This window comes from Bemisia tabaci, chromosome 8, assembly GCF_918797505.1.
Source record: "Bemisia tabaci chromosome 8, PGI_BMITA_v3".
Lineage (NCBI taxonomy): Eukaryota > Metazoa > Arthropoda > Insecta > Hemiptera > Aleyrodidae > Bemisia > Bemisia tabaci.
In genome coordinates this window covers 19,164,035-19,186,550 of record NC_092800.1, presented here as the reverse complement: position 1 = coordinate 19,186,550, position 22,516 = coordinate 19,164,035, and the positions used below count along the sequence as shown (strand labels likewise).

The following is a 22,516-nucleotide window of genomic DNA, read 5'->3' as shown; positions in this document are numbered from 1 at the left end:
ATCTGTCTTTCTCAAAAGGACTTTAGCGCCGTAAACAATAATACAAGAAAAGTAGTAGAAACTGTATAAATCGACCAGTTTTAAACCATTAATTAATTAATTTTGTGATTCAAGAAAGAAGAGCATTAATATTTTTGAGCCCTGCGATTTAGAACTGGTCAATATAAACAGTTTCCACCTTTTTTCTTGTATTTTTAATTATGGCGCTTAAGTCTTTGAGAAAGACCGATTCATTTGAATACTCTTACAAAGTGAAATAGCCATTGTTTTTGTTTCTAAATAACTAAAATACCATTTCTGGAATTAAGTTTCTAAAGGTACTAGTTTCTATAAACACACAAGTGCTTTCATGGTGGAGCCAGAAATAGTGTTTCCGAGTAGCATGCAGTTCGATTGGACGTATTTCTGCCGAACGGTACTATAGACGAGTGGGAAAGATGGAGTGTGCTCAAGAAAACTGCGTAAGAAACTATGTTAAAGTGGGCGTGATTCCCTTTGGAGAAATGGAAAGCGGGATTTTACATTCTGTCAAACGGAACTATGCACCAACTGAATGCGGCACTCATGAGCCATGGGCATGACACAAGAGCATTTTGGATGGGCTCATCAGTTAAAGACTCTGAGGCGGAACCGCGCCAGAGGCTTTATCTCCGCCGCTGACGTCACCGGCGCTTTTTAATTCCCATTCATTCTTACGGCCCTGGACTAACGAGCGTACCCCTTCTTTCCCACCTGTCTATGGTTCCGTTTGGCAGGAATACTTCCAATTGGTGTTTTTACTTATTGACGAATGAAACCGACCAAAATTTACTGACGTAGAAAAATGACGCCATCGACTATTCTCATCCGAAAATGAAATGTCACACCCATAAATATGCATCCTATTACTTTTCACCAATCTATAAATTTCAACCATGAAGACACGATTCAATGACACGCTGACTCATTCCGAAAGCGAAAAAAAGTCCCGTCTTCAGCGCACGGCAACACAGTTTAAAACGCGGGTTCCCTCTCGCGGAGCGGCGATGGAGGGGGGGGGGGGGGGGGGTTGTGCGGCACGGATGAGATAATTTTGAACTCGGGCCAAATGGAGCAGAATAATAAAAGATTTCGCCAAACTAGAGTCGAAACGTTTATGGCGTCAAACAAAACAGTCGCTTTTAGCGTAAAATCCGCGCTTCCGTTCCGAACTTACATGTTTGCTCATGCAGGTCGGAGTCGGTTTCCAACCCGGTGCCAGGTGATTTTTCACGGCGGTGCACGTCAGCGCTTCGCGATGTATCGATTGATCTACCGTTTAAACCTGTGGAAAATGATCGATAAACAGGGTGTTCGCGACGAATACCTTCTTAATCGATTCTTGACAACAGCTTCAAAGGGGAGGTATCGAGAATCGATCTTTCACGCCTCGCCACGTTGCAATACGTTACCGAGGTTTTAGGGCACGAGTGCGGATCGGAATTTTTGTGACGTTAAATTATCGTGGCTTTCAATGAAGAGGAAGATAGGGCAGAGAAAGAACATTTTTAGGTTCGTACTGAAATTCGCATGACGAAAAGAGTTCAAGGGCTCGCGATGCACACAGTTGGACTGTGTTATGCCAACAGGAATGATCGCATATTCTGCTTTAATTTTAGGGACGATAATTTTAGAATTAATGGAACGTAAAATGGGTAAGTTTTGACGAATGGATGGTTTGGAAGCAGATGCAGTAAAATGTATCAAATGACGGATAAAAAAACTTTATTTTCACAAAATTGTAACGATAAGAGAAAAATAGTTTTTGGGGTAGGCATGAATGAATGACTCTTGTGACTCGACTTTTTTTTCAAATTGTAAAAAGAAATGCATTCTATGACATATTTGTAGAGCTATTTATGAAGGAAGGTTCATCAAGTTAAAATCGCGCGAAATTACGGAGGACTGAAATAGAGCTATTTATGAAGGAAGGGTCATCAAGTTAAAATCGCGCGAAATTACGGAGGACTGAAATAGCTCCCAGGCCTCCCATAGGCCCGGGATGGGAGGACTAGGGTTAATTGTATATTTTCATTGTTCATTTATTAATACAGAAATACTAATGATAATTGGTAGATTTTCCTGTTTAAAACCCTAAAAACTTGATAGCATTTCCCTTTTCTTACAGACCTACAAACTAACGTCATCACGAATAACCCCTAGGACTGGGTTCACGATCGTGCCTCGAACTGAACACGTGATCCAAGTGACAGCGTACGCTGCTCCGCGCTGATCTCGTCAACTGAAAGACTTTTGACCAAGGTTAGGAATCCATACCATCGTTGCCATTTTTCGCTATCATTCCCCGAAATCTCGACGCAAATGAAATAATTTCCTCATCAATTTGGCAACACCGTTTGGCGCTTTCGGGCCGCGTCGAGCGGAACCGGAACGCCCGGGCGGGCGAGGCGGTGAAAGCTCGAAAGGGGGGGGGGGAGGTCCGAGAGTGATTGACTCGGCGTCCGAAGCTGGCTGCAAAGATAGACACAATTCTGTTTCGATTAAAATGTCAAAGTTATTTTTGACCAGGAACACGGAGCCAAATATTATCACACATGAACTTACGTCGGAATGAATGTCCGCCCCCCCCCCCCCCCCCTGGAGCTGACTCACGCAGGACTGTGTATTGTGCCGTGCTAAGGAAAAACGCCGTATGAAACTTCAAGCGTTGCCAAATTTCCTTTGATAAAACACAAATTTCCTAGTAAACTTATGAACATTTTCCTTCCGATTTTTCAGATAATTTTATTCGCAATTTAACCTAAAGTCCCTGAAAATTTGTTCATATCTAGCCTCAAAAATGAATAATTTATTTAAGGAAATTTGGCAACTCTCGAATGTTCATACGGCGCTTTTCCTTAGCACGGCCGTATTGGGTAGAACGGTCATTCTCACTCACGGTTAGACGAGGACAGCGGCTTAAAAAACGAATCGCCGCACAATGGATCGAGTTAATAGGAACAGTCGGACAAAATTTGGAAACTTTAAACGCTTATAACTCCGTTTACACAAAATATTGAGGTTCCAAAAGTGGCTCCATCGGTTTTCTCGTGAAACTGTCTACTTGAAGCATCTCTAGAAATGTAAAATGTGACGGATTGAACACAAAAATTTACAGTTTTAGTCAAAAATTTTATGTCCGATCTCTAATTGACTCGATCCACTGTACGCCGCGCCATTGCGTTTCATTGGATTTTTGTTGTACTCATACAATACTGCTTTGGGTCATTGGCAAATTCAGCAAATTGGCAACGTTTTTTTCCTCATTTAAACCTATGAAAATGAGTCGATTTTTGGAAAGGCCAGGTGCTCCGACAAGAATCGATTATTTGACATTGGTTTAAATGGAGAGAATTCGGTGTTGCCAAATTGCTGGATCCGCGCCTCTGTTTAGGGTACTCCCCGAAGTCAAATGCATAGGATTGCGATATCTGGACCTAAACTGGGGACCTCCAGAAGTTGCGATGGCTCATGATACTCTGACGTAAGCTAAGGATCTCCATACGAGAATCACCCAATAGAACTCGATAGATGACAACTAAGAGGAGGCATAAGCATTTCAAAAAAAATCAGAGCTGGGAGCCACGGGGCCAGGGGCGGACTGGCAGTCAAAAAGTCAGGAGGCGACCTAGATTTGGGGCCCTTCCCCCGGATAATTTTAAAAATTGTACTCTTTCTAAACGCAATACAAGCATTTTTGGAGTCAAATTCAAGAGTATTTGTACTTCAAAATAACCCATTATCAGGATTCTTCGGGGTCCTTAGAAGTGATGAAGGGAACCCAGGAGCCCACTAGATTTTTCTGTAGGTATATGAGGTATATTCTGTATTATAAGCTTTAGGCGACCTTTTATGTCTCTTAAAGAGACGAATTTTCAAGGAGGCCTTATAGTGACTGATAAGGAAAATTACAACATTACGGGAATAAAACGATGACTCGAAAAAAAATCGCCGCGAAGGCCCCTTCGGGACCTCCGCGGCAAATTATTAGGGGGCGATCGCCTCCCCAACCCATGGCCAGTCCGCCGCTGCCATGGGCTATAAAAGCATACAGCCCGTACCGGATTAAAACGTTCTGGATTTAGAGTTCGTAGCTGCAAGGCCAGAGCTACGGTTAAGGCTCTAAACTCTAAATACTTGGGTCACTGAATCCGCAGTGGACGGTACGTTATTTAGTGATTGATAGCAAATCTCGGTTTCAGAATCGATTCTCTAGAATTGATCTGAATCGGCCAGGAAGAATCGATTCGATTCAGAGATCGGGTCCGAAATAACAGAGTAAAGCTTAGCCGAAAACAATTAATTTATTTTTAAAGTATTTCTGCATTGCATGGGTAAGAAAGTTACAAACGTCTTTTAGTGTAAAGTACAACGCTCTTGGTCGTCTTGGAGGAGGCCTGTTCACCTGTTCACCTTCATTTTACAAAGTAGGCAACCCGAGTTCCCGCGTGGCACATTAGTGGTATCACTCCCCCGTCCTACATGTGGCTGGCGTTTATTTAACAGTAAAATCACGCCGAAAATAATCGGCAGAGGAAAAAAGAGACCATCCGTAGTACTCTCTGGTTTATTCTGAATTTTTTCTTCAGTTACAGTATATTATTATTGTGAAAACAGAACCTCGGTCGTGTATATAGAATATGCTTAAAATAGAGAGATCTTTATCCGCGCTTTCGACGGAGCGGTTCTGTAGCCGTTCAGTCCGCGCCAACAAAGTTAATCTACTTCATGGAGATTGACACAGGATCTGCTGTCTTTGATTCAGCATTGAATCAAAATGAGTACAGGGCCGGATTTACCTACTTTCCGCCCATTGGTCGCCTGTATTTTCCGCCCCCGTCTCATTCGTCAAGTGAACGAGCTGGTGGGGGAGGGGTGTATGACTACAGAGTACATAGAGTCGTAATGTAAGTGGGAGAGCTGGCGCCATGTTCTGCTCGACGAGTTCCGAGCCCGGTGTGCGGGGTCACTTTTTCGATACATATTCGATCCAAAATGGCGGTGTGGAATATGGCCGGGTCCCCGTGTATCGCAAACAATCGATTATGTATCGAAAAAGGGACCCGCCGCCGCACAGGAATCTCGGAATTCGGGACCTGGAAAATGCTTAAAAGTGGCGCCAGCTCTCCCACTTGCATTGCGACTCTATGTACTCTATGTGTATGAGACGCGTTTACTCGTGTTGGACACATTTTTTGTGAAAACCCTGTCAACACTGGCAAAAGTTCACGGAACTTTACGCAAAGATTAAGTTCCGTAAACCCATCCCTGTTTGGACAAGGCCTTCCATTTATACGTAACAAACGAACGAAAAAATTATGAGAGAACAAACATAAATGTGGTTTAATAATGTTAATTTCCGCCGCTGCGCGGACCGCACAGTGTTTGGCGCAATGCGTGATGCATGTAGTCTTGTAGGCGCTATGCGTTTTCCGCCGACCGCTGCTGACCGCACTATTTGACGCAATGCGTGAAGTATTCTTGCAGTCTTGTAGGCGCTATGCATTTCAAGCCGACTGCTGCTGACCGCAGTGTGTTTGACGCAATGCGTGAAGTATTCATTCAGTCTTGTAGGCGCTATGCGTTTCTTGCCGACCGCCGCGCCGAGGGCTTCTCCTTTTCACCTCAGTCCTCGTCATCATTGCTCTCTAAGCCGCTCCGATCAAGGTCAAATTGCGTGTTTGGTTTCTCTCTTAACTCGACTAATTAAAGCTGTTGTCTCTTGTATCACCAAAAGACGACAAAATTAGAAATTACTATACTTTCACTCTCAGGAAATGTGAGATTTTGTCGTTTTTGTCGACATTTCCCTGACAAAAAGGAAAATTATTCCCAATTTTTCGACACGGTTGATTAGATGTAAGTAAGAATTTATTCATTTTTTAGGGATATGATGTAATAATTAGAGCAAAATTTATAGTGCCTAAACTTATACGAAACACGTTTGCCTCTTTTTTAAAATTTAAAAGACATCAACGGAAATTCTGGTAGAAACTTCAATTACGATTCCATTATTCTGAAACTTGATTCATCATCAATTTTCCACAAAAAGAAAATCCGTGTTTTTCGATTTCCCTGATATTCCTCTGACACGAACATCGAAAAGTCGCTTGCAAAATAAATTTCCCTGACATTTCCCGGTTTTCCAGGTCGCTTGGTACCCTGACGGCTGATTGTTGAAATTGATAGACAAAGCTATAGACAAAGAAGACAAAAGGGATATGGAGGGAACCTATTGGTGGAAGCGTGTGGTTGCAACGGACAAAGGAGGTAGGTAATAGACTAACTAACGGCAACCCACGAGAGATCTTTTATTAGTCCTTCATTTACCCATTTAGTCTATAAGAACCGGCCATTTCAACCAAAAGGATCATTCCTTACTCCCTGCACGGAACAAAACAGGGTAGTCGACACAACCAGCGGCTGGTGAAAAACGCCCCAGCTACCGTGCGGTAGTTACGATAACTACCGCGGTGGAGGTCACGACTAACCCGATAGTTGCATCAACATCCAAGGTTGCTGATGTAACTACCGGGTTCGTTGTGACCTCCACCGCGGTAGTTATCGTAACTACCGCACGGTAGCTGGCGCGTTTTTCACCAGCCGCTGGTTGTGTCGACTACCCTGTTTTTTTCCGTGTGTCCTGTGTCTATAGCTTTGTCTATCTATTTCAACAATCAGCCCGCTGGAAAAGACGAAGTAAGTCATCCAGAGCTGGAACCCTTGCGCGAGAAAGGGTTTTTGAAACTCTTCTTGCCGAGGCCGCTTAACTTGAACCCGGAGCTGGGGGCTTTCTGCGGAGCTCCTCTCGGCGGGGACCCGAAAAGCCATCTGTTGAGCCCATCCATGCGTCCGCTGTTGGACTTGTGGATCATGGCGTTGACTTCCTCGGCGGTCGGCGAGTTCTGACTGTCCGTCCTAGGTAGAGGTGACGTCGGGGGCTGTTGCCCCTCAGGCATGGGCCCCCAGAGTCTGGAGTTGATCATGCCCGATATGCCGTCGGTCCCTCCGGAATCTCGGCTGAGGCTGTCTTTCGAGAAAGTGACGACACTTTTCCACCCTTGGTTCACGCCCTTGCCCAGCGCGCCGGCCGCGCTGACCGCCATCCGAGGGGCTGCCACCACACCTCCCACCGCACCTCGCACCGCCTCCATCGTCATTTGAGCCGGGACGTCTACCAACTTAACAATTCAATCATATTTTAGGAGGATATGGATTCGATCGACATGAATCGATCGAAAAATGAAAACGTGAATCGATCGACATGAATCGATCGACACCGATTCGATCGACAAATTGTTAAAAAAACCTGTGTCGATTCGATCGACATGAATCGATCGAAAAATGAAAACGTGAATCGATCGACATGAATCGATTGACACAGAATCGATCGACAAATTATTAAAAGACCGGTGTCGATTCGATCGACAAGGCATGGAGTACGTCATAGAGTCGTAATGTAAATGGGAGACAGTATGTTGGAACTTTTTAGCCAACGTGCGTTATAAATCAGCGTAAAGCTGGAAATCTCAATACAGAGGGAAAAAGCGCGTATGAGCACGGTTTTGACTTCGAACTTTTATGGGATTTTTCCTACGTCACAAAGAATGTACTCGAAAAAGTTAGATCAGAATGTCGCTGAGCTTTCTGTTAAAGTAATAAAAAGAAAACAAGTTAATAAGCGAAACCATTGCGGTGCTTCAATTCATTTACTTTTTTGTAGAGAAACAAGCTAACTCGATAGCTTGAAATTCATACAGAATTTTTCGCTGACTTTGAAGGAAAATCGGAGACGTTTTCGAGAAATTAGGTACGGTAAAAGCAAAGCATGACAGGGAGTCTGCAAGGTTCCAAACGGACATACATGGTTCCGCATTTTGGCCAACGACATTGTACACTGGAAAACATTGACAAGAAAAAATACTCTTGATTCAATCAGATTTAAGCTTAAATCAAAAGGAAATCCGCTCAAATTATGAGGCGTGGTTCTTGATTTAAGCTTAAATCTGATTGAATCAAGAGTATCTTTTCTTGTCGATGTTTTTAAGAGTCTGGACTCTAGATCCAATGTGGTTTTTTCGAGTGTACCTAAGCAAGACGCGGAAAAATGTAAGTACCTTCAATCCAAGTCCAACAGCCTTGGCGATCTTTTCTCGAGCCACGGCAGTGATATCATTGACCGCCTTTTCCCTCTCAATCTGCACCTCTTTTTGGAGATTCATGAACTGCGTCACTTCCTCTTCCGTCATCGGGTTCCCAACCACGAGGTTCGTATACCACCAAGACGTATACAATTTGGTTTCCTCCTTCTTATCCTGCAGTTTCAATTTCCGATATTGCGGCTCGCCCAACTGATCCGTGTTCTGACAGACAGGATAATCGTTCAGGAGGACTCTCTTGCCTGACGTGACGATCATCAGCGATTTCTCCGGACTGATGACAAACACGTGGACCCCTTCATCAGTGTTGAACTCCAGGAGCCTTCCCTTCCAGAAGATCGTGCCATCCGAGCGTCTCTGACCACCGTTCTCCAGGCGGGTGCTGGCAGTGGCCAAGGGGTTCAGGAGACGCATGACGTCCCGGATGGCTGTCAGAGCCGGTTCTATGTTGTGCAGATTCGACATTACCAAGGAGGCTACCGTGATGGCCAAAGTGATTGGTTCCCGCGTTTGAAGAGAGCTGAGTTCGGCCTCTTGGTTACCACCGTAAGTTTTCTCGCCGATGTAGATTTGTATCGCGTGTCCATGGCTAGTGTCGATTGCCGAGATAATGGCAGCCTGAAAGTATGGCAACCAAACAACTACCAGGGTTGCCACAGAATTTGGAGAATTTAATTCATGGACACATCATTGAACAAATTCCAGATTGTTGAGAATATATGGTTAGAAATAGTTTTCAGGCAAAAGTTGTTGTTCGAAACGTAGAACCCACTCGAGAGGGCAAATATCGGGGGCGTATCCCGATTCCCTCCCGCGGTCAATTTTTATAGCCCGATTCCCTCCCGAATATTTTTGGGAAAACCGGAGTGATAGCCCGATTCCCTCCCGCTTTATTTAACGATTTGACAACTGAGGACCGACAGATGCCCAACACTGATTACAGCTGGAACCAGTAAACGTCGATATGAGCTCGAATCACAATTCGTTTATCTCACAGATAAACGGCATGCACTGGTGTATCCACCGAAAATGCATCGTCATTGCGCAACTAGGAATCAGTGTTCTCGCGTATCTCACCATGGCCGTTTCTTTTGAGAAAATTAAAAGTGAAAAAAGCAAAGATTTGTTAGTAGTTGAAAATTATAAATTTTGTTTTCACAAAGAACTGAAGGATGGAGTGAGAAGGTGGTGCTGCGTTAATAAAAAGTGCAAGAGCTTCCTAAAAACTGACGCGAGTGACAGTACATTGTTAGAAATTTCACTAATTTTTATTTGTTGACGAGGAACCCTTTACACTCCAAGGATGTTTTTGTACATCGCTATTCGGACACACACTCATAGAGGTAAGCAACGTTGTCATTTCCCTATTTTGATTTTTTCACTTCATTTATGTCGTCGGGAGGGAATCGGGCCATGCCGATCCTGGGAGGGAATCGGAACCCCCAACTCCGGGAGGGAATCGGGCAACTCCCAATATCGGTGACTTGACGATTTTTCCCAGACATTTTCGTCATTTACCCTGACATTTTCAATTTCCCTGACATTTAACGGTATTTCCTGACTGTGACAACCCTGTATGGATGAAGAGTTAGGGAGCACGGTCAAAGTTAATGATAACGGATGAATGAATTCACAATTCCACACACGATTATATATTAACCCTAGTCTGCCTGAGCCTCTGAACCAACGAGAAAGCCTGAGCGGGGTCAATTTGACCCCAGATGAAAATCAATTAGTTAGCTATGTTTTTTTCATGTTTTTAGTTAATATCAGTGCACTAACCTTACAGGCCTTAACCATAAAGCATATCTAAGTTTTAAAAAAACACGGCGCAGGGTATGCAACCATTTTATCATACACATGTTGCCATGTTGTTCTCAGCATGAGAAAAAAAAATCATAGGGCTACTGAATACTGAAAACGAAAAAAATCTGAAAAATTTTGCTTGTTTTATAAGTTCTGAAAAAAATTAAAAAGAGAAAAATGAATACACCTTCAAAGTAAGCTTTTGTGATTCTAAATGGTAAAATATATGTTATAAGGATATCTAACCCGGCTCAGGCTTTCTAGGGTACTCGTGAATTTTTTGATCTCTCACGCACATTTTTTTTTCTTTTTTGTTTTTCCTTCAAAATCGTGTTCCTAGATGTTTTTGTAGAGCTATCTGTGAAGGACAAAAAATTTCGTGCATACCACGAGAAATGGCAAAGAGTTGAAACTCCCGTGGGGTCAATCTGACCCCACTCAGGCAGACTAGGGTTAACTTCGGTGTTACTTCAGGCATTTTCCCCATATTATTTCAATGAATAAAATTTTCCAGGTTGAAAAAACACAGAATTTAATTTCAAAAGGAGCACTAAAACAAAACTCCGGCCGTGGAAGCCGTAATTACGGGCTAAATAGACATACCGTCCGCGTTCCAGGCCCAGAGGCCGAAAGTTCCTGGCGTACCCGCAGTAATTGCAGCTGCGACTCCAACACCCGGAACTTTCGGCCTCTGAGACCGGGTCGGACGGTATGTCTACACAGCCCGTAACTTTTTTTTTTTCAGAGAGGTACTTTTAAGGTATTGCACGGTAAAAAACAACAAATTCGTTATTGAAAATTTGATAAATTGAGTTAAAAGATTCCGTGCTCCAAAAGGAGAATTCTGAAGAGTGCTTACACGCATCCGAGGAGAAAATTTCGTTGAAAATTATGAGCTCATATGAGTTGAAGAATAGTGCGATCCACTCATAATCCGTAGGTACAAAGACATACACACGTCAAAGTTTAGGCATAGGTAGTAAATTATACAACTGCATTATTCAGAGCACCCATTACATATAGGTAAGCCATTAAAATTATGCACCATGCTAGTATTCTATGCACTTGCTTTAGGGCGGAGTTTAGAAATATTAGGTTGCAGATCTAAGCTCGTGTCTTTCTGCTCCCTGACCTCTCAAATATAATATTTACCAACATTTTATCGTGATTGCAACTTGCCGGCTTTACCATCCTAATTGCCTTTCACGTTGTCTAATTTCCTTTCATGCTTTATTTTTTTTGACAGAGCATTTAACAACGTCTTGAAATTTTCTGGGATTTTTCCCTCGGTTAAGAAACTTTTAGCACATTTTAAGTAAAAATAACATTAAGATTTTTATTTATAAAAAAAATAAAATAAAATGTAAGCAGAAATTAGGCTACGTCTGATGTAGTTAGATTGATTCTACTAAAGTCCGTTCTACTAATAATGAAGTAAAAAAGTAGAAAGACTCCGTTAGCTGATCATCATTGACGTAACAATGCTCCTCATTTGCAGCACGGATTTGGATCAAAAATTGTACCATACTTCTGTTGCACAGAGTAAAGTGGATCTGTCTGAAAGCCCGCATGAATCACGTGTTAGAGCAAACCCAGTTGCGTTTGATTCCTTTCATGGCTTGACTCTCTTTCCTTTTTTTTAAAGGGTTTTTTTTTTTTTTTTTGGAAAAACTGAGAAAACCCGCATTAATTTTTTATGAAGTTTCGCCTTCACCTCTCTACGTCAAACCGTTACATTTTACTGGCCTTGAATGGGGACAGTATAACGTTGACGTGTTACCAGGCGGTTTGAAGTCAGACGATTTTGACTAGCGATCAAACCAAGTTTTGAATGGGATTAGAACGGTTAGGATTGTATGCTTTGACGACACGGCAATAAGAGATAAACATTTCATGTGATCTTCAGCTTTTTTGTTGAAATTTATAGGATAATTTTACGATGAATATTTTATACTACTCGGTTCGTACTAGTGCAATATTTAATTTTAGGTTACCACGTTTGAGGAAAAATTCATAAAATATAAGCACTCCTTTTTTTTGCGTCTGAAGGAATTTTTAGTGTCATTGATCTAAGAGAGGACATTTTCCTTTAGATCATCATTATTTTATCTTAACTAATTGATTTATTGGCCACACCAAAGAACACTTTCTACGCCTTTCGCACGTCGTATACGTACTTTATTCTTTTGTATTTCAATGTTTCGGTAGAATTATTTCTGAGATTATTTTCATCCCATTGACACTATAGTTATTCTACTTGGATTCATATGCGAGTTCATGTACGGTTAATTTTATTCATTTGATCAATGTTTAGTTATGTGGCGAAGTATTTTCCAGGTAGCCATGAATCTAGTTTTTATGGGCAACCGTTCTTGATCTGTTAAGATTATTAGAAACATTAATTGACGCGCATTAATTAATTGTAAGCGCAAAATTTCCTCTGCCAATTACACCTCATGGTCCGCCATTGTAATTTTTTTCTCCTTTTTTTAACAGGGGCTTTAAGCTAACGTCAGTACATATTATGCATGTGTGAAACTTGACGTAGAAATCCCCATGGATTTCTACGTCAGGACGACTTCCCATACCATAGTTCGACGAATTTCTATCAAACGGAACTAAGCGCCATAGGGGGAGGAAGGAAGAGGGGGCTTGACTGGCGGGTGTTGCGGAACGCGATGCTCGTTCCGTCCTATACTCGCAATGCTTCTCCATGGCGCTTCGTTCCGTTTGACGGAACGCGCTATCCAGGATTTGAAAATCCTCAAAAGGAACTCAATTTGGCGCTTAGTTCCGTTTGACAGAAGCACGTTCAGTTAGAGTGGGTCTTGAAAAACATTCAATGGGATATGCTATGCATATTGAAGTTAGAAAGAAAGTTGAATAAGGATCAACTAGTCACTCCCTGAGGGGCTATTTTATTCTTTTCTCTTCCACCCTAATTTTTTCGGGAATTTTTTGAGGAATAAGTGAGAGAAATAGGCACGTGTCTCTCATTAGAGGAAAACTAATGTGTGCATGAAAGCAACTTCTGAGCATAGATTAGGCTTGCTGTCGTAATACTTGAACTACGCGGTTTTTTGTCCTATTCTCTGTACCTGTCCACTCATGAAAAGTTCAAAAGCATCATCGTCAATGCATTCTAAAATTAGTGACACGCTTACTTCAGCCTGTTGTGCTTTTGAGAATTACACTGCGCGCTATAAAACTGGAGAGAAACGAACTAGCAGATTCTTTGGCTGCGTGGACATATTGAAGAGGAATAACCTAAACCGAACGAAGTATTCTAACATGAATATGCGCTCAAATAAAATTGAAAGATTACGATTTGAATATTATCAACTTTAGAATTTGTTCTATTTTTCATATAAAATGTATACAAGAAGAATTTTTGGTGCGAGAAGAAAAATTCAAACAATTTCATTTCGAAATAATGAATATTTCTCATCACAAAAGTGAGGACTCTTTTTAAAAAAAAATGTAGGGGGCTTTTTTTTATTTTCATAAAAATCTCTGAATGATTTTCTAAACAGTCCCGATTTAGCGCCTTGCGATTTCTGGCTATTTCAAGAACTAAAGAGAGCTCTCCGCGGCATACACAAAGAATGTGTTTAAATTATATACAACTAAAGATGGGATCTTCAGCTACTTCAGACCTTCCGAAAAAAAGCTCCTCATGGGAAGTATGATTATCGAGATTGTAAGTAGTTAAAATTTGACTCATGCTTCAACAAAAATTTGACAACTACTTACAAACATTTGACAACTTACTAAAAATTGACAATACAATTTAATGTATTCTCCTGAACCTTGACGTTAACAGCCATATATTTGCTGATCATTTTAATACATGAACTAACTGACTATTAATTATCTTCGTGATCATCCTTGAATTTTTAAAAATGTTGATTTTTGCGAGAGTATCTTAATATTTAATTTGAAAAATAGAATGAAATTGTGAATCAACCACTGTACTAATTGCGAGGGGCGTTGGTTCATTTGAAAGGTGTTGTTCTCAATGCTTCGGGAAAACTATAAATTATTTTCTGGGGTTCGTCCCCGATTTTTAAATCCCTAAAAACTCATAAATTGGATGAGGGGAAGTAGGGGTTTTTTGTTTTTTGTTTTTCGGAAAAGTTTTGTTGCTACGCATCTTACTTTACTATTTGCTGTCTTTTTATCAGCTGTTTTCATTCAACAATCATCATTAAATGATGTTACCTCCAACACTCAACTGCCATCAACTTACATGTTTCTTTTCCCGCGTTTTTTTTTACTCTTTGTCATATTATCTCAATAACCTCCAATTTTTTTTTCTCATTTCCAATCAGAACGTTTCACGCTGTTAGTTATATTTCCTTTTCAATGTGTATTAATATGTTTATTGTTTCACGCTATTAGTTATTTTCTTTTCAATGTGTATTAATATGTTTATAACTAATTTCCATTTTCTTTTCATCCTTTTTCTTCTGATTTTTTTTTCTTTAAATTAGTATATGAACTTCGTCAGTTATGATTTTTTTAAAAGAATAATAATTTTAAACGTCTAATTTTAAACTGGAAAAAGGAAAAAAAACTTCTGAAACAGAAAATACGGAAAACGGAAAGAAGAAAGAACAGGAACAAGGAGAAGAAGAATAAAAAGCGGAAGAATTGGATGAAGATAAAGATAGAACAGAAAATAAAGAAGAAAAAAAGGGAGCAGACAATGAAGAAGAAAAAGAGAAAAAAAAGAAAAGAAAAAAAGGAGGAACGAAAAAGAGAAGAGTTGAAGGAAAAATTGGAAAATAGCAGGGCAGAAATCGAAAAAGAAGAAGAACAATTAAAAGGAAAACAAAGTAAGGTATTTAGAAGATAAAAAAACCGATACTTAAAACTTAGTTTGAAAACAAAGGTAAAAAGCTTAAAAAGAAGTTTGCATGAAGGTTTAAAAATAATTTTAATTTAAAGTTTACAAAATAAACTTACAATTTTTGAAAAAAAATGTTATATTTATTACTTCAAAGAAAAAATTAGGACCAATTCAAAGACAGACCAGAAAATTAAATGAAAGTAAATAAATAAAAAAAAAAGACATGTGAAAGGGAAAGGTGTACATGAAAAATAAGGGGCTGCGAAGCAGCCCAATAAGCCCCTAGTAATATTGTAATTGACGGCAAAATTTGGAAACGGAGTATTTCGACACAAAACGAGGTGAAATTTTCAAAACCTCAAACGAAATACCGTAATGTAAAACGATGCAATTTTATATGAGAAAGCATGTTTTCTATTTTTTTCAAGTGCGACACTTGACGAAATGACTAACGCGTTGTGCCGGCAATTAAATATTCTCAATTAAACCGATGGAATCCTAAACTGCATCTGTCGGAGGTCACAAGTTTTACCTACATCGGTTTGCGGGCAAATGTAGATGCTATCATGATACTTACAAACCGTGATTGAAATAGAGCTGAAGGGGATAATTTGGGTAAAGATAATATTTTTTGATATGAAAGATTTTATATCGATATTCGGCACTGTTTTTGAGATATAGATGACCGAAGTGCGAAGCCCCGTATCTTCATTGCGCTGTTTCAAAGTTTCCACCCTAATTTTATTTTTTAGAGTAGAAACAAGCAAACTTTATAGCTTGAACTTTACACAGAATATTTTGCCAACGGAGTGGAAAAATCAAGGAAGATCTCAAGAAATTACGTTGATTAACTTATCAAAGAAAAAATGAAAAATAACAGGAAGTCCGCGATATAAAAAACGGAGATATGTGGTTTCACACGCTGGTCATTGATGTGGATGATTACACTAAGAGTTATACTAAAAAACAAGAGGAAAATTTGATGAATCTTTAAAATGTGACTGACTGCGATAGATGTGTACACTTTGGATGGTATTTACCTGTGTTATAGTCCCGAAAAACAAAATACACACGCTCTTAAGAACCGACATGACACTCAGCACTGTCACAAATTACATGCTTCACAATCAGAGGGTTTCGCATTAGCGCTCAGCAAACGAGTAGCAAATTGTTCAGGACTACGTTACATAGTTCCCTGTCGGAGGCTGACGGGAGTTATCGGCGGTTTCGACAGGTTCATATATACTCTCCGACTTTTCCGTTCACTGGCGACGTTGCAAAACTAAACGAAATAATCCGATTAAATTCCTAATTCGTAATAGGCCCGCGGAAATCTAGGAGTGGTGTGGGACTGGCGACTGGCGTCAAGTAGTGAATTGACGCCAGCGAGTGCGCTGAATTGATTTGGGATGGTCGCAAACCGCCACGCAAAAGTTATGAGTTTGGGTAGAAAAAGCTCGATTTAGAAAATTCTGAAGGAAAGTACATTTTCCGAGAGTTGAAGCCAGATTTGACATTCCCGAGAAAAAACGTGATCCCTTGATGAGACTATTCAGATTTTGGGAATATGACCCACGACTTTTTTTGTGTTACGAACCAAAGTTGTAAATTCTCATATTTAGTCCTAATAAAAGTTAGACATAGTGGCATCACTCTGTTGTCATAATGACATCCACTATGTGTTTCACAGCAATGTGACGTCACAGTGATGCCCGCTTAACACTCTGCCATCACAATGTCATCATAGTGATGTCTGAATGTCAGAGTGAAGTCAGATTGATATCAGTGTGAAATTGTAGAGACTTGTTCCATAAGCATTGTGATGTCTCAATGACGAGGTCATTATTCTCCACTTCTACTTGAGAGACAATATAAATGTTCATTTTTTGTCACAAGTCGGCCAGAAGATCTATTGAGCCCATTTTCATTATTGTTGCGGCTACTGATGGGAGATAGTCTCTTGATAATCCCGCTTTATTTAGATTATGTCAACGAGAGCCCGGAGGAAGCTGGCCTTAGAAGATGCGAAACGCCATCTGGAGATTAGGCCGCATGGCGCACAGTAGATCGAGTCAATGGGAGAATAGGCGGAGATTATCTCTCATCAATAGCCGCAAAAAGCATGCAAATCGGTTTGGAAGATATTTCCAACGACCTGAGGCGAAAAAATGAACATCTAAATAATTTAATTAGGAGAATGCACGCAACTTATCTCGTGACAGACCTGGATCATATTTCAATAATCTGAAAAAGAGCCGGATCATGTGGGACTATCACCTGTCAAAAGTCGCAAATATCATAGAAATTGACCCCGTCAAACGAAAGAATGAACTATGACAAAAATGAGAATTCCAGAGGTCAAAGAGCTTATAATTTTGATGCCCTCTCCCCTAAAATTGAACTTTTGCACATCAAAAGAGCCGTAAGAACGATCATTTTGAAAATGTCTGATAGGGTTCCTTCCAGGGCATTCTTCAGGGTCTTCCAATTTCTGCATCCGTCAGGTAAAATTTTCTGTGCATGAATTAGGCGCTCGAACTGCTTAAAAGAAGCCATATGACAGTGATCTGAGAGAGGACAAAACGCCTTGTTTTCGACAAACCTTCTGTATTTCCCGAACATTAAGTAAAAAAGTGTAGTAGAATTTTAGCCATAATTAAATATATACGCGTCAAAACAGTGATACAGCAAACGGAAAAAACATGTCTTACTTGAATGAAAATCAAATTGATCGACTAGAGGGAACTATATGTTGCATGTAAACCCTAGGAGAATAGTTCCTTTTAGCATAAATACGTCCGATTTTGCAAGAGATCTGCGATAATAATTCTAAGTCTACAGAACATTTAAGGACTTGCAAACGTTCTGCCGAGATTTTAAGGCACGCTTCAACGCAGGGTTGCCTCCGAATTTAGTGCGAGAATCCTAAATTTTCCACTAACTATATAGCATTTTTCCAGCCGGTCTTGGACGATCCAAAAATTTCAGCCACAAAGTCAAGGCTGAACGTGAGCCTGAATTCGATGCGGCCTTCCTTCCTGGCAATCCTTACTTTTGAACACTCAAATTGGAAATAGTTACACAATAGTTACTTTTTCAAAAACATGCAAGTTGAACTGTCAATAATGTAAACTGCGCAACGTTGAATCGTTGACACTAGCCTTGAGCTCAAGCTAAAACTTCACCGGGGGCTCGGCTTATCAGTGGCGTGGCGTGATTCGATATAAATCGATTTTTTCCCATTTGAAGCTATGGTAAAGAATCGATTATTAAGGTGTTCGCTGCGAACACCTTGTTTGTCGATTCTTTTCCATAAGTTTAAATGGCAGATCAATCGACATATCGCAAAGCACGCCACGCCACTGCGGCTTATCATATGTTTTTTATGATGGAATCTCTACATATAGGTTTAGCGAAAAGGGGGCCTTTATGAGGTGATTCTCTGCTCGCACCACGCACAAAAGCTTGTTTGCCATGCTGATGACATAAGGGCATCCAAATGCTACCGATTTTCCCCGATTGACTTATCATGGACAAAGAGAAAAAATATAAGCACTGTCCCTTGAAATCAGTCACGCTGGATTAGAAATTCTCTAAGAATTTTGAAGAAAAGAATTCATTCTGTTCCGGGTAAAATTCGCATTTTTCAGGAGTATGGCAACGGCGTCCGGATTTTCATATGACGTTTTTCGTAAGCACGGACGACTAGCAGGATGTTTTTAAGTTTGGTTTTTTGCCTACTGTGATGTCATGTATAAAAAAATCGACTTGAGCGCATTTGGATATTGCCAAATATCTCTGAGAAGTGAAAAATTTATTTTCACAAAACTCGCGGGTATTCTCAAATGAATTTTTTTATGTGTTGGAATGAAAAGCAAAAGAAATTATCAGAAAAAAATCAAAGAAAAATATGTTGAAATTTTCCAGAAGAATCCTAATTTATCAGAAAAAATCTAGCAATTTCTGAATTTTTTAAGACATTCTTTTACGCTACGGCAGTTTAAATGTGCGTTTAATCCCGTTTGAGAGAGTTAGGATTAGTTAGGAAGAAACCTCGGATCCTAGAGCCACAAATGAGCAGAAAAATGTGATACAGTGTCTAACGTTCCTCGTAATATCTACTTTTACCCAGGTTTTTCCCCATATTCCATCTATCAGTTCGTATGTTCTCTTTCTCTATCGAACCTATTTAATTTTCTGGTCCGTTTCAGTTAATAAACTTTGCAACCGGTAAGTATGTAATATTTCTGCCAGTTTGTGACACTATGCGGGTGCCAAATAGGAATGGAATGGATGAACTGATGGATGTGATATGTGATGGATTCCACGTGTCTTGACTGTCACCACTAAAAGGTCACTCATAACTTACAAAACACTGAAAATTGGATTTTTTTCACTCCCCTCCCCGTCATTTACGCGTAAAATAGATCTGCACCCCTCAGCCTGAAAACGATCACGCAACGCTCTGTTTGACTCTATCTCGTTCAAAGTGGCGTTTACTTGTGAGGAATTTTAGTTAAAAAATGGCCCCCTCCGGCAGTGGCGTGGCGTGAATTGCGATACATCGATTTTTATGCCATTTAAACCTACGGAACAGGATCGATAGACAGGGTGTTCGCAGCGAACACCTTAATATTCGATTCTTTACCATAGGTTTAAATGGCATAACAATCGATGTATCGCAATTCACGCCACGCCACTGCCCTCCGGTAAATTTTTTATCTTAAATTTTCGAGGAATTGGCGCATCCCGCCAATTTCAGCGCGAAGTAACGCAGCCCTTGACTTTCCGCGGTTATAGGATATTTCGTCAACGATTTTTTGTCCGCGCACCTGTTATTTCCAGTAATTTACGTCCACGCGTTTTTTCGGCACGGGAGTTTTGGTCCGCGTGCCAATTGAGAACCAAAGTTAATTGGCCCACATTTAAATACAAACAACAATTGCTCACGACGTTTTTGGATGAAAATGTATAATGTCTTTGAAGAATGAGGGTTTGCTTGTTTTTTTGTTCTGTCTGTTTGGTCCAACGGAGAATATGGTTGAGAGTTTTGGTAAAAATGGGGGAGCGTCAATTCCATGAGACAAAATTCACTAAAACTCTCTACACCTCTTTGGTGTAACAGGACTTAATTATCTATCAAGAAATATCCACCTTGTTATACCTGAACCGGATAAACCTCTATGTTTGCCTCAGCTAAAGGCTCTTAGAATTTTCCTGTGCACGAAAAGTATCTTGATTTATTTTGCGAGGAAAGATCGGTACTTTTAAAGGATGCCTGTCATTCTTAATACGTTCAATTTTGTATAATACTGTGCAACACCTCTGTCGTGAAATAGTTGCTTCAGGCGCCGCCGCGCGGCGTCCGGCGGGCGGCCAGCGCGGAGCGCGCATTGGCGCCTACAAACCTAAGTGGATACTTCAATAATTGCGCAATGCGTGAAGTATCCACTTAGGTTTGTAGGCGCCAGTGAGCCTCTCGCGCTGGCAGCACGCATAGCACGCCGCTCCGCTCTGTTAGGCTTTAATATTTATACTCGCATAGTCAGCGTTTTTTAACTCATGATTTTGAAATGTTTGCACACTCTGCATTGATTATTCTCATTTAAATTGATGGGAAAAAATATGTATCAATTTATCAAAGGAGAATAATAATATAATGTGTGTTTTAAATATTGGTGGTTCCGTGTCAAATTTAATGATTTCCAAAGCACTTTAATTATTTATTTCACATTTTGTGCTTCTATTGTGCTGCAGCGAGGTGTACGCGCAACCAAACGCTCAAAATTTGACGCATTTGACTCTAAAAGATCGATGTACAAATGGGTTAAAACCACAGATTGCGTGCTTCTTGGTTTTTTCCCCTCTTTTATTCATTTTTGCAGTTTCTGTCGGCACAACTGCGGCTCATTGAGATTAATGTCGCTTGGAAAAGGTTTTACAAATATTTGTCACATTTTAAAAACATAAATGTTTTCAAAATGAAGTAATAATTTCGTAAAGAAAAAATAAAAAAAATTTAAAAAAAAAATTACCTGTACATATATAAGGTATATTGTAAATTCAATATTTTAAGGATAGAAATAAAACCAAATATTCACCAATGACAATTTAAAAAGATGATTCAAAAGGAGAAAGTAATAACATTTCATTTAGAAAATGAGCAACCATAACAACACCTCCTTCTCTCTCAATTTCATATTGTCAATATAATTTTACATACAGACTAAAATATAACGCTTGGACCAAGTCACTGTTGCTTATTTTGCGCGTGGACGTAAACTACTGGACAAAACAGGTGAATGGACAAAAAATCGTTGACGAAATCCTTTCCACTTTCCCTTCCCCTCTTCGTAACGGGCGTGACGGAGGATCAAGGACTCTACATATTGAGCACTATAGGGAACAATAATATTGACTGAAAATTTTGGCGAAAATGAATAAACGACTTTTCCGCATTCCATAGTACAAAAAGCACAAGCTAATATTTTCAGTTTTTTTTTTTCAATTCCGCATGGGAGCGTTGTATGATGACAGGCGCTTTGATCAATTAAAAAATTACAAAAATAGCGAATTTTTTTTCTTTGTCCCGTAAAATGGTCAGTTTCCAGACAAGCTGCATTGTTCCTTAGCCATCGATATGCAGGGGTGACATTGCAAGCACAAAAGAAACCTGGAGTATGGTGTCAATCTGTCAACGTTGTTGCGGATCTGGGCTGTGCAAAAGCGACGGGAGGAGGCCAGGCAAGCGGCCGGTCGGCGCACAGTAGATCGAGTCATTAGGAGAAATCGGACAAAATTTGGAAACTTTAAACGCTTGTAACTCCGCTTATACCAAACTTAGAGGTTTCAGAAGTGGTTCCATCGGGTTCCTCGAGAAACTTTCTACTGGAAGCACCCCTTAAAATTTAAAATGTGACGAAATAAACATAAAAATTTGCTGTTTAAGTCAAACATTTCACGTCTAACCTCTCCAATTGACTCGATCCACTGTGCGGCGCGGCGTCGGGCGAAACATGCGATCCGCTGTTCACGCAGGGGAAGTTCACCGAAGAAAAGTGCCGGAAGTCATGCAAGTTTGCAGCGCAAATTACGGAGTCACCCCTACCCCACTGACGCCCCGTCTTGAGAACATTCGGAGGAGTCTGGGACTCGCTCGAGTTCCGCCGTGGAAAACAAAGGGGTAAGAGAGAGAGAGAGCGATAGTCGTAGAGTTGCCGTTAAAAAGTTTCCAAGTCACGGTAAAATCACCGACGGTGGAACTCGCGAACGGACGGAGAGAAAGAGCTTCCGTTACACAGAACGAACATCGGAACACCACAGTTCGGCCCGGGTAAAAAAAGTTTACTCGAAAGAACCGACGCCTCGGTTGGATCTAAGAATGGTATCACATAAATTTTAAGGAGGTACCAGCCCTACCCTCGAATAGAGTACCTTTATAGGAAGAGTATGGCCACTGGGCCTCATGTAGGGGCTCAGGGCCCAAAAATGGCGGCGCTTTATTTTGGTTTTTGATAATGGGAGGGGAAGGGGGTCATTGCCACTTTTGACGGTTATCACTAACCGCATTTTCTGCCATTACTACATCTAAGATGACTTCTCTCGAAAGGAGCACACGTTTAGCCGTAAAGCTGTGTAAATACGTAGTAATAGTGCATTTGATTAAAATTCTCGTTGCGAT

At 40.5% G+C, this 22,516-nt stretch overlaps 1 protein-coding gene across 1 annotated transcript; it reads right to left on the bottom strand.

Moving 5' to 3' along the window:
- Nucleotides 1-3,154: 3,154 nt before the first annotated feature.
- LOC109044419 (uncharacterized) lies at nt 3,155-21,156 on the bottom strand. The gene is made up of 3 exons (XM_019062132.2): nt 15,876-21,156; nt 8,136-8,795; nt 3,155-7,199 (listed from the first exon to the last, which is right to left on the bottom strand). The coding sequence occupies exons 1-3, from the start codon at nt 15,924-15,926 to the stop codon at nt 6,723-6,725; spliced, it is 1,188 nt and encodes a 395-aa protein (XP_018917677.2). The 5' UTR covers nt 15,927-21,156; the 3' UTR covers nt 3,155-6,722.
- Nucleotides 21,157-22,516: the final 1,360 nt, after the last annotated feature.